Source organism: Ursus americanus, chromosome 10, assembly GCF_024610735.1.
Source record: "Ursus americanus isolate L20-20 chromosome 10, mUrsAme1.1.p, whole genome shotgun sequence".
NCBI classification, from domain to species: Eukaryota; Metazoa; Chordata; class Mammalia; order Carnivora; family Ursidae; genus Ursus; species Ursus americanus.
In genome coordinates, this window is record NC_142136.1 from 8,971,590 (window position 1) to 8,983,348 (window position 11,759).

The 11,759-nt window shown below is 39.5% G+C and overlaps 1 protein-coding gene across 5 annotated transcripts in view; it reads right to left on the bottom strand.

Annotated features, from left to right (window-relative positions):
- Positions 1 to 4,315: 4,315 nt before the first annotated feature.
- The window catches only part of TPP2 (tripeptidyl peptidase 2), a 71,000-nt gene continuing 63,556 nt past the window's right edge, over positions 4,316 to 11,759 (bottom strand). For 2 of the 5 annotated variants that reach the window (XM_045812762.2, XM_045812763.2), the window contains 4 exons: positions 9,080 to 9,287; positions 8,915 to 8,986; positions 7,146 to 7,265; positions 4,316 to 5,243 (listed from right to left, as the gene is read on the bottom strand). In XM_045812762.2, the coding sequence (XP_045668718.1) occupies positions 5,154 to 5,243; positions 7,146 to 7,265; positions 8,915 to 8,986; positions 9,080 to 9,287 (490 nt within the window). In that variant the 3' untranslated portion in view covers positions 4,316 to 5,153. Of the gene's footprint in view, positions 5,244 to 7,145; positions 7,266 to 8,914; positions 8,987 to 9,079; positions 9,288 to 11,759 lie in introns of those variants that run through there. The other 3 variants (XM_045812764.2, XM_045812765.2, XM_045812766.2) reach the window with 2 other exon arrangements.

Genomic DNA, 11,759 nt, shown 5'->3' on the forward strand with positions numbered 1-11,759 from the left:
GAATCATGACCCCACCCCCATATGGATTTTCAACTCCTGGCAAATCTTGTTTTTATCTGTACCTCCACCTACTTCTCCAATTCTGTATTAATTAGAAGGAAATAATAGATATCCTTTCTTCTGTAGATTTGGTTCAGATATATATAAAACACATAACCAAAATACTTTATCACATTTAAAAATATATTTTATGTAATATAAAATTTTATACTAAGTAATTTAGTATTACATATTAATATATTGAAAAATCTAGGGTTCCAATTTCTATTTGTCTCCTAAATGTCATGACATTTATTTTTAGAGTTTGTCTGAATCAGGACCCAGATGAGGTCCGCGTTGGATTCACTGATTGGCTGGCATGTATCTGAAGTCTCTTTCGACCTATAGCTCCTCCCTCCCTCTTACTTTTTCCTCTGGCCATTTATCTGCTGAAGAATGCAAGTTGCCTGTCCTGCGGCATTTCTACCTGTTGTGTTATGCTGACGGCATCACCAGGGTATCCTTCAAAATGTCCCTTCACCCTGTTCTTCCTGTAAATTGTACATTTTAATGACTCAGCTCTGGGACCACCCAGGGCAAGCCCAGCTTGAACCAAACTCCAGCCAAGTTATACTCATGAGTGAAAAGAAATGATTGTTGTTAGAAGCCACCGAGTTTTGAGGTAGCTTGATAGGCAGATCACTGAGGCATATAGGTTAGTACCTTTTAAAATCACACATAAGATGAAAATTATAGGTCTTTCCAGCCGCTTTATATTCTACTCACATTTTGGATAGGGCTTGGCATAGTCAGATTCTAGAACTTTCATGTCATGACTGGAAATGCAGGCAGTCCTGGACATCTGTCCTTGATCCTGGAACTATAATTATTCATGTTTGACCCTTGAGAGGACATGGCTTTAATAAATTTTACACTTGCTTGTTAATTCTTTGAAATCGTCTCACAAAAGCACGCGTTCTAAATGACACTAACACGAGACCTTTGCAGGAGGGGGCAACTGGCCTGTTGCCACGCAGTGCGCAGCGCGGTAGACCGTCTCTGCATCTTGCCCTGCCGGCTGCCCGCCCGCGGGCTCCGGGAAGGCCCTCCTGCGGGTGAGACACCCTGGGCCCTTCACCGGAGAGCAGTACTTACACCTCCCACTTCTTTCCCAGCTTCCTCCTTCATAATGACTAATCCAGTTTTTTCCTCCTTTAACTACATTCAGACTAACAAAGTTCAGAGCTTATTCTTACTTTCTTATTCCTTAAGGAAGTCTCTGTTGAGTTTTTTCTGAAGATTGGGGGAATGAAAAGGATCCCTCCTTTCCATCTCTATGCATGCTTCTCTGACTTAGATCCTACAGAGAAAGACAAAAACATACCTTTTAATGCTAGGCAGTAAAGAGCACAGAGAATGAAACACTGCAGAGGAAGACTCAAGTCAATTAAGATTCAATAAATTTTGAGTTGGAATAGACACACTGAATATACCACATGAATTTTCTGGATGAGACCTGTAGAGGTCAAGTGATGGGGCTCATCAGGGCACGAGCCAGGACTAGAGAGACCCGGGCTGGGATTCAGCCATCCGGTCCAGACATTTCTTCATCAGAGTGGGGAAGGAGGAGAGGGACCAAATGGGAAGGAGGGGACCGGGCCAGGCTCTTCCAGGGTGAAGACAAGTTATCCAAGGGGGGGGGGGTGAGAAATCCCATGATGGCAAAGCTCCTACAGATGACAAGTGGGGAGCTGTCACTAGAAAGGGTCCAGTGACCTGTGCTGAGCACACGCTCTGTACCATCTCTAATGTTTAAGAAGTACCTAGCTCTTTCAGTTGTCTTCAGTGCATGTGGTACAAAAATTGTCCATTACCAGAAACAGGAAAACTGTCCTCAGCCTTTTTTTTTTTTTTAAGATTTTATTTATTTATTTGAGAGAGAGAGAATGACCAGGGGGAGGGGCAGAGGGAGAAGCTAACTCCCCACTGAGCAGGGAGCCTGATGCAGGGCTCCATCCCAGGACCCTGGGATCATGACCTGAGCTGAAGGTAGGCGCTTAGGGGACTGAGCCAGCCAGGCATCCCTGTCCCTGGCTTTTTAAAGAACTGTTTTACATCCTATATTACCAGTGATGATTTTACTGAGGACACTTTCTTCTAGAGCTGATTCAGGTTCAGCTGTCACCATGGAGGCAGTGTGATCTGGACAGAAAGCAGAGGCTGACAAGATAGCCACCAAGTCAGGGGCTCTCACCATGGGTTCCACTGATGGAGCTGATCTTTCAGAAATCACTGTGCAAAGCAGATTTTGCCAATCTGCGGATGTATCTGCAACTTCGTATTAAAATTTTACCATCTATGGAAGACTTTAGCCCCAAGAGAAAAGTAGTAATTAGAGAAGTTTTTGTTACAATCGAGAACCAGGAAGTGGCTTGAGCCTTAAAAAACAAAACAAAAAACAACACCCAAACTTGCCTGAGAATATTCAGGCTTTACCGAATGTACTATTTAAAAGCTCCATTATTTCACTACCTCCCCCTGAAAACACACAGCTCTCTTGTTTGCTTTCTAGTACCAGCAAGAGGGGGGCTAGGAGGCCCCCAACTCACAGCATCACATACATGCAGGCTGCCATTAGCTGGCCTGTTGGGAGGGCCCAGCTGCTCCCTGTACCTGGGGCTCCACATTGTTCTTCAAGAGTGTATCCAAAATCCACCAGGGGCTGAATTCTTCTTCCACATTAAAAAATATAGCACAAAGACCAAAACCTGAGGGAGAAAGTAAGAATTCAGGGAGCTCTGGAATGATGGTGTTTTTATATAAAAATAAGTCGTATTTGAAGGATCCAAGAATTAATTGTATCTTCACCTAACTCAGAAGATAGTCCTTCAAAATAAATGTACTACCAGAAAGTTTCTAACCTTAAATTTATATTAAAATTGGATGCTAAATCCATGTACTTAAAAAAAAGTGTGATGTCCATGAAAATTGGGGACCCATTTTGCCAGTGAAAAAGCACTTGTAAGGATTTTCTCCTTTCTAAAGCAATGAGAAAACTGGCAAAAATTCTGAGGCAACTTTTCAGAAATGTGGAAACTAACCAAAGGCCTGGAGCAAGCTGAAGTGTGTTTACTCAAGTAAGATGACCAAATGTCAGCACAAACAGCATACTTTGTGATGTTCCAAACTGCCCTGTTCCATCCCATCTCCAGCACCATCAGTTGCCTGGAAAACCAGCAGCCTGGCAATCACTGGAGGGAGCCCAACAGGGGTGGGAGGTTCTCCCAAGCTTGTGATGGTTGTTCCCTAGAAAACCCCACAGGCAAAGCCTTCATTTTACTAGACTCAGCTTGCTCTCAGGCTGAGGGGCCTTTTCCCGAGGGGGTGTTTGTCTAGATGATTACAAGCAATTGTGTAATTTTGTGGCTGCCTGAGATGGTGCACAGCTGGGGCTAATCCAAAGGCTTAAAAGGAAAAGCTGGGAAACGAAATGTTCACAGGGGCTTTGAAACCTGGTATCCAGAAGGCCACGCACATCCTAGAGCTGCACACATCCTCATGAAGAACCTGAGAAGGACCCGAGCTTTCACCTCTGGCTGCCCCTGGGGCTCTGTGCAAGCAAGCAGCACGCACTAGGAATGGCAAAACCTGCGTTATAGAACGGATTCTATAATTAATAATTAACCAGTCGGTCAGTCACCCTACCCTTTCTGAACCTCTCAATTTCCTCACTAAATGAACATGTATACATGGGAACCTGTATGACTGAGGATGAAAGTACGTGTGTTTGTGAGAGAACATGCATGTGGTTGTTCGTGGTTGGACTTTAAATTCTAGATGGCTCAGAAACTATATGCAAAATGTTTACATGCATATCTGTATTTTTTCCAAAAAGGCTCTAATGTTTTTATCATCTAAAGGGGTCAATAACCAAAAAGTAGTTATGAGAGACAAGATTAACTGGTAGGTCTTTTATAATAGTAAATTCTAAGGGAACAAGATTTGAAAACCATACACACACACAAACACATTTGCTGTCAGTGAGTAGAAGCTTTTCAATATTGTCTATGTGTGTCTTTTTATTTTATGGAGGAAGGATGAGAGAAGCAAGTATAGTAGCCAGAAAGATAAAAATAATAAAAAGCCAAAACATACACAAAAGTTAATCAAACAAGAATTGGCAATATATTCAAATAAATGCAAGCCTATAGGAAATATAAAATAAATTACCTCATGTTGAAATTTTTGTCTCTTGATTTAATGTATTATTTCTGTTCTAACCCCAAATTTTATTTATGAAAAATTAAGACCAACTTTAAGAAGCTTCAATATTCACTTTTATTATTTATAAAAAAAATTAAGGTATCAGAATGCATATGGTATATACTGTGATCTTGGTTTTGCACATTTATTCACGTGTTTTACATTATTTCAACTTTAATAAACATACCATATGTGTATCTTTACAATACCTGATAAAGATTAAGCTGTCTGGCACTTATACATGTATTATTAGTTCATTCTGATGCTCTGCATGTCAAGAGGATGTTAAAAATGATCGACCCGAAATAACGCCAAGATGAAGATTTAGATTTAGTGAAGCAGTTATGCTCCAGCAATTGCCACACATTTATTTGTGCCGGTTTTATTTTTTCCCCTTAATTGAGTGTAAACTTTTGCAAAAAAAAAAAAAAAAAAAATCTGGAAATGAAGTTGTGTTACTTTTTAGTCCAATAAATAATTTTAGCTACGCTTAATGTAGCTTTTTAAGGCCTTCATACAATTGAAAAAATTAAAGTTGAGCATGTTAAAACCCTGTTCATTTATAAAATAAAAAATAGAATTTTACAGGTTTGCAGTTAAAAGTCAACTGTTCAAAACTGATCATGCATGTAATAGCTGCAACCCAACTGAAAGTCCTTGGTGCTGGCAGTCAGGGCACAGCCCGCTGCCAGCAATGTGAGGCATTAAAAAAACACCATGATGTCAGAGGTCTAGATTTACATGTATTAAGCCACACGCCAGCAAATTCTCTGATAAATACACATCATTTTAATAATCAGTATTTGATAGCGGATGAAAACATGCATTAGACTAAAAATGCCACAAATTTGTTTTTATATCCATTCACTATAAAACTTTCTTTTTTAAAATTTAAAGTCTTGTTTCCTATTTTAGAATACACAATAATCAGGAGGATACATGATGGGGAGCCAGTTTTCAGTAAAAGATGCACAATGGGTCCATCCAAGTAACTTCATCAGCTATAACAAAACACAAAAATATATTATTAAAGAACAGATTTTTTAAGCTCAATATTTAGAGTAAATTTTGTTATTTAGTAATAATAAAGCAGTGGCATGCAGAACTTTCCTTCTATCCAACCCACCCACCAACCACCCTTCCTACCAACTGATGTTACCATCAACTAACCTACCTGCTTTCCTACTGACCAACCTCTACTGGTGATTATGACCATCCCGGCCAACCTTCCTTCTTTCCTGTCTTTTACTAACCTTTTTGTCTTCCTTTCTTCCTTCACTCCGACTTACTTGCTCCCTTCCTTCCTACCAAACCAGTTGCCTTTCTTTCTTTCTTAGTCTGACCGTAAGCCAAACACTATTCTAGACATCGGGAAAACAGCACTGAACAAACTCACTTCCCACTTGCAGGAAAGTTGTGTTCTATTCAGGAGAACCAAAGAATAAATAAGCAAATCAATGAACAGATGAATAAATGAATAAGTAATTCAGCTGTATATATCAAGTAATACAATAAAAATAAAACCTGATGAGATAACAGAGTGATTGGGGAAATAAGATGGTCAAGAATGGAACCTCCAAGGAGGTGACATTTAAGCGGAGATTTGAAGAAGAAACCTACTCTGACAATCTGGGGAAGAGCTCTCCATATGGCTGGACTAGTGAGGCCCCTGGGCGGGAAGGGGTGGAAAGGGGTGGAAAGTGGCGGGGAGGGGCATGGTGGCTGTTTCAGGCGAGCAGAGAGGGCACACGTGAGGGATGCAGAGCCAATCTGGGAAGCGTGACAAGGGATGGGGCTGGGAAGGAAGGCAGGAGCCACGGAAGCAGTTTGAATTTTATCCTAAATGTGATGGGGCTTCACCAGGAGGTGTCTAAAGCCATCTTCTCCAGCTGTGGTGTGGAGAACAGACAGTACAGGAACAGAGTGGAGGGGACACAAGTGACAAAACATCCCCTGATGTGAACATCTGGGCCAGTCACTGGCTTTACTGATGTAAGAGCTCACAGATCAGAGTCGATGTGATGAGAATCACATTACACACATTAACGATTAGTTCCAGAAAGAGTTCTCTTAACCTATTCAAAGATCTGAAGATGCTAATTTAAAATGTCTTACAATTTGACTGACCAGTGAAGGTACACAGAAAAGGTCTAAGAGGGAAGATAACCTATACTTTAGTTACAAAAAACTTCCCCAGGAACTTACTGATCAGTTTCACATCCAAAGAATACCTTAAATAGAGACACCAGACCTTGGCCACATTTGGCATGACCAAGATACCTACCCAACCTCATATGCCCTTTAGGCACAAACCAACTGTGCGCGTCCAGAGACAAGATGAGGCCACGACGATTTCTGTGGACTTAAGTTTTCACACTTGACAATTAACTTGAAAGACTAGAATTTCTTATCTAATGTTTCTAACATCAACCACAGAATTTCTCTGCACATAATATGATATGTGGTAAAAATCACAAAATGGCCTATTGCTGCAAATGAAGAATAAAATCAAATAAAACTCTAAACGTTCAAACATTTTAGAATTGAGCCAACATGTATTTAAAAGGAATGATTTTTGTCTCCTTCATAAAGTAAACTCAGTCTTCTGACTATACATCTAAACTTCCTAATGCATTTTGCTTATGTTGAAAACATTTGAGGCTAAGTATAGGTTCTCTGGACAGGAGTTTTAAAAATTTAATAATAAGAAAAGTTTAAAAAATGTAAAGAGCTTATTGACTGTCTCTCATGCTTTTATTTTATAGTTCACGTTACACGAATGAGAGTAGTAATCAGTCAAGATAAAGTCAGTATCGCTAAATCACTATAATAAAGCTTTTAGCTATCTGATCACTACGCGATATTTAGGTGACACTTAACAGTGACAATTTAATATCACTTACTTGAATACAATTTTTCCAGTTTTCTTTTGTTGGTTTTTCTTCCACAAGTTTAGTTGCAAATTTAAGGCCTCTCCCATACAATTTATGTACTAATGCATGCTTGTATGCAAATGTTAAAACCTACAATGTAAAACAAGATAAGGCTTATCTATGAAATATTTACATTTTATGGCTTATAGCTTTAATAATGAAAACATTAAGGCCTTAACCAAAGTGCAGCTTTTAAAATGAACATTTTACATCAAGCAAATTTCAAAGATGTCTTGAAAGAACAAAAGTTGAATATTCTACAACTTATTTGGGGGAAAAAAATAAACTGTGATAAATCACTAGGCTCTTGGAATCTATACCAAAACACCTCTTTATGCAAAGGGGAGCTAACATACATGATCACAAAAATGCAAGTAAGGATAGCAGCACAAAACTACAGAGTCATTATAAATTACCAAAACTGCAAAAGGGGATAAAGTAAAAAAAAAATAAAAATAAAAAAATTATATAAATGTACTCTTACTTTCAATTAATTCTTTTTGTGTAAGTTTGTACCTTTAATTATTGCATCTGTCAAATATACTTGTAATTATTTATTCATATTTTTGGTCTCCACTTTTAGAATGTAGAGAATGACCTCAAAGAAAGGAATCCTATCACATTTACTTGTATTCTAGAGCCAAGCAAAGTGTTCACTTGTTCTAAGTGTAGTAAACAGATGGGTAATACAATGCATGGCCCCTAATACAGTGGTAGTACCATGGCAACCACGATTATTTGTAACAGTTTTACTACGATTTCCATCCAGTGTTTATCCCCCAGGCTCTTATTCATCTTTTTCTAGCAGCAAGCACAGCACTGGGTACGTAGCAGATACGCAACAGTCATCTGTTAGCAACGGCAGCAAACACTGCTCAGGTCAGTTCCTGTACTTAACACTCATTCACTAGAAACCGTGTGTACCGTCACTATCCTCCTTCAACAGGGAAGAAATTGAGGCATCAGAATTCAGTACCATGCCTAGGGTCATATAGATAGAAATGGTAGAAGTGGGATTCGAACTCCAGGGTCTGATTTCAGATCCAAATTCTCCCTCTCTGGTGCCACGCTGACGCCTTCAGTTTCCTATCACTCCCTTTCTCCAGCATGAGCACAACTGCACTGTGGGGAGAAACCTCAAACATTTAGGAAACTTTTTCTCCTTTCTCTGAGGTCTTTACTACAAATTATCGTAGTTAATCTAGAAAACAAGCATCTGTCTAGTAAAACAAAACTAATGTCTTGTGCTGGGTTAGAAGTCTACTGATTTCATTTACTTATTTTGCTTTATCTTCAGAAGAAAGGAAGATTGACAAAAACTTGTACTTATTAAGAATTACAGTAGAGAGCTAAAAGAGATTTAGAATGTTTTTATAACCCAAATCCAAAACGTTCGTCAATGTTTCTTCTTCTAAACTGGGTTTTAAAACTGATAAGCTATAAATCCAGATAATAATTATTTAAAAGTCATAAGGTTTTGAGAAAAATAACATCCAAAGTAACCAGAACGCCCCCCTCTCCATCCCCAACAAACCAGTACATGAACAGATATGGGAAGGCATAAACACAATTTCTAGATGTTCTTAATTCCAGCTTCATACATAACTGGCTTAACCCTAAAGGCCACTACACACATTCTCAAACTGTTTTGCAAATTAGTTTGGCTAAAGAGCCACTATGCAGACAGAGAAAATAACAGTAAAGTGGTTCTAAAACAGGTAAGACAAAGGAGGTCTCACTAAACACAATGTCTTCTTCAGAGCCCAGCTTAGCCACACTCCATATATTTTCTTCCTCTTCTGGCCGGGGAGCTGGGAAACAGTAAAGAGTAGGCAATGGGGCACAAGGGAGGTTTCTGAAGAAACCCCCAAGAACTATGCCACAGCAAGACGCACAAAGATTACCTTATTGTCAAAAAGATCAGTCCATTTTGTAGTTTCCCAAAAAGTTTCCATCACAGAATCCAGAGTATTTTCTCTTTCCTCTTCTCTTCCTTCGGTATCGCTCGAAACAGCCCCATCTTGATCTTGTGCGTGAAGAAGATGGTCAGCTAGGGCACATCCTTTTCTACAAAGGGCATCCACGAGCGTAGATTTCTGTTTGTCCATATCACTGTGTGCCAAATCAAAACAATTCACAGATCAGTAAAACTCTTTAAAAAGTACAGTCTTATCTGAAACTAATAAACTCATGCATTCTTTGCCTCAGATTTACAATGCAGAAATATTATTATACATCAAATAAGACTCCTTATTTTTAATAAACATCAAATGAGCCACTACACGATTATACAAATTAAATGAGATAGGACAGCTGTATTTGGTTGAAGCAGAATGCCACAAAGCAAAAGAAGTGAAAGTCTGTTCAGCTCTAAATTCCGTCAGCTAAATAACTCTTCATCAGAACAGCTTCTTTAAAAAAAACAATTAAAAAAATTTAAAAAAAAGAACAGCGTCTTTTAGGTATTTAGATTTCTTATAAATAGCAATCATCACATATTTAGGTACCAATGTACGAAAGTTCTTTCAGCAGTGAACTTTCATTTATAAATAGAGCAAAACACTGTAAAATGCTTCCTCTGTGCCAGTAACTGTTTTAGCACTTTTACATATTAACTCATTTACAGTCAAAACAATTCTATGAGTAAGATACTATTAATTATCCCCATTTTGCAAAGGAGGAAGGTGAGAGATTTGTTCCAGGTCCTACGGTTAGGAAGCAGCAGACTCAGGATTGGAAGCTACTTAGTGTCTGCTTCTAGAACCCCTGCTCTTAATCATTATGGTAAAACTGTCCTGCTGCAGGGCAGGAGACTGTGCTCTTCTGATGTATTCCAAGTGCCCAGACAACTCCTGCATAGGACAGAAACAATAAATCATTGTCGAATGAAATATAATAACGACCTACATCCAGGGTTGTTAGTCTTTAGGATACTTGCTTATCTGAGGCATTCTGTCCAACTCATGTCCCACACGTGTGAAGACAATGAGGATTAAAAGACTGAGAAGGTGCCCACAGGGCACTCAGACATGGATGAACACACTAACAGGAGGAATGGCTCTGAAGGACTCCGAGGAGAATGTGCGACATGAAATCTGCTGGCACTACAACATCAACACTTAGTACCAAGGGTAATTAAAATGAGAAAACAACAACTTGTTACAACCCAACAAAGTTACCCACCTTAATACGTTTGCAACATAGATAAAATTAGGCCAAAAAAGATGCCTAAGATTTCAGCAAAGAGTTTCAAAGCTTAAAGGAACTTTCACTCTCTTTTTGGGGAAACGTTGTCAGTGAACTGCTTCGTCACTTTGGACACCGGAACAAAAGGATTTCTGACTTGAAGGACATGTACAGAACTTCTCATTTACTGAGAGGTAAATCTCATTTACCCACCCCACCCCACCTTTTAGATGCCAGCCACCAACTGAAATGTCTTACCAGTACTTCATTTATACTTTACAGCAACCCTGGGAGTCGGACACAATTATTGTCCCCATTTTATGAAGAAGGGGGGCCTTGGAACAGAACTGGATTGGCAAGGCAGGTTTGATCATCCATGGCAGTGCTGACTGATTGGTCCTAGCTGCCCAGAGAAGGGCTGGAAGGATGCAGAACTTAGGGGGTGACACAGGTGTGCTGTACTTGCCAATCCTCGACTGAACTACCTGCCAGACCCAATAACCCAGTTCTCTGATCCAATAACCTAAATTCCACATATTTGCAATATTCCTTCCCTACCCTCATCTAACTTAGGATCAGCTCAAATCAAATACTTTCTTAATCCACGAGGCTTTCTCTACTCAAATGAAATTAGCTCTCCTTCCTACAGGCTTGCACAATTTAAAATATTTATTATAACTCTTAATCACATCCTAGCTAGCACCTTAGTCTTCTGCATCAGAGCGTATGCTTCCTAAGAGTAGACAGTGTCCTATTCCATTTCTTTTTGTTCCTCTCAGTGATCCTTTACCTACAGTGTTCGCTCAATAAATACCTCAATCAAATCTAGCTAGAGGTACTGATCAAAGTGGTAATAGATATATTTTAGATCACCTACAAAAAGCTATTATCATTTTTAAGATTACCAAGTGGCTATCATAACTTCTGATGCATAAGTGACTGGAGTAAAAGCAGCTTTGCTTGGAAGTGAGAAATAAACGCTCCACTGCTGCTCCTTGTCAATGGATGACAGCCCCAAGAAACGCGAGCCCTCCTGAGACCACCTCGCCCCAGAACAGGAACTCCAAGCCTTCCGCCCAGCACAGCGTACCCGAGCCCAAGGCGGTCTGGTCAAAGCAAGGCCTGGAGCAGATACTTTCCTTGTAAGTGCAGACAAACCTGTCCAATGTTGCCAGAAACAAGCTAGCTTCTCTCGGCATTTTCACGATGTTTGATAGCTCCTTTCTAGTTTTATCCCAGCATCTCTGAAAGTCTCTACAGCTATAATCTTTAAAGTCAGGATCCTATGTTACTGTTATTTTTTTGAGAGCCAGTGGAGTCAGGGTTTGAGAGAAAAACTGTGAGAAAAAAGGGACTAATAAGATTGAAAACACAGCTAATCTTGGTCTGTGGCTCACT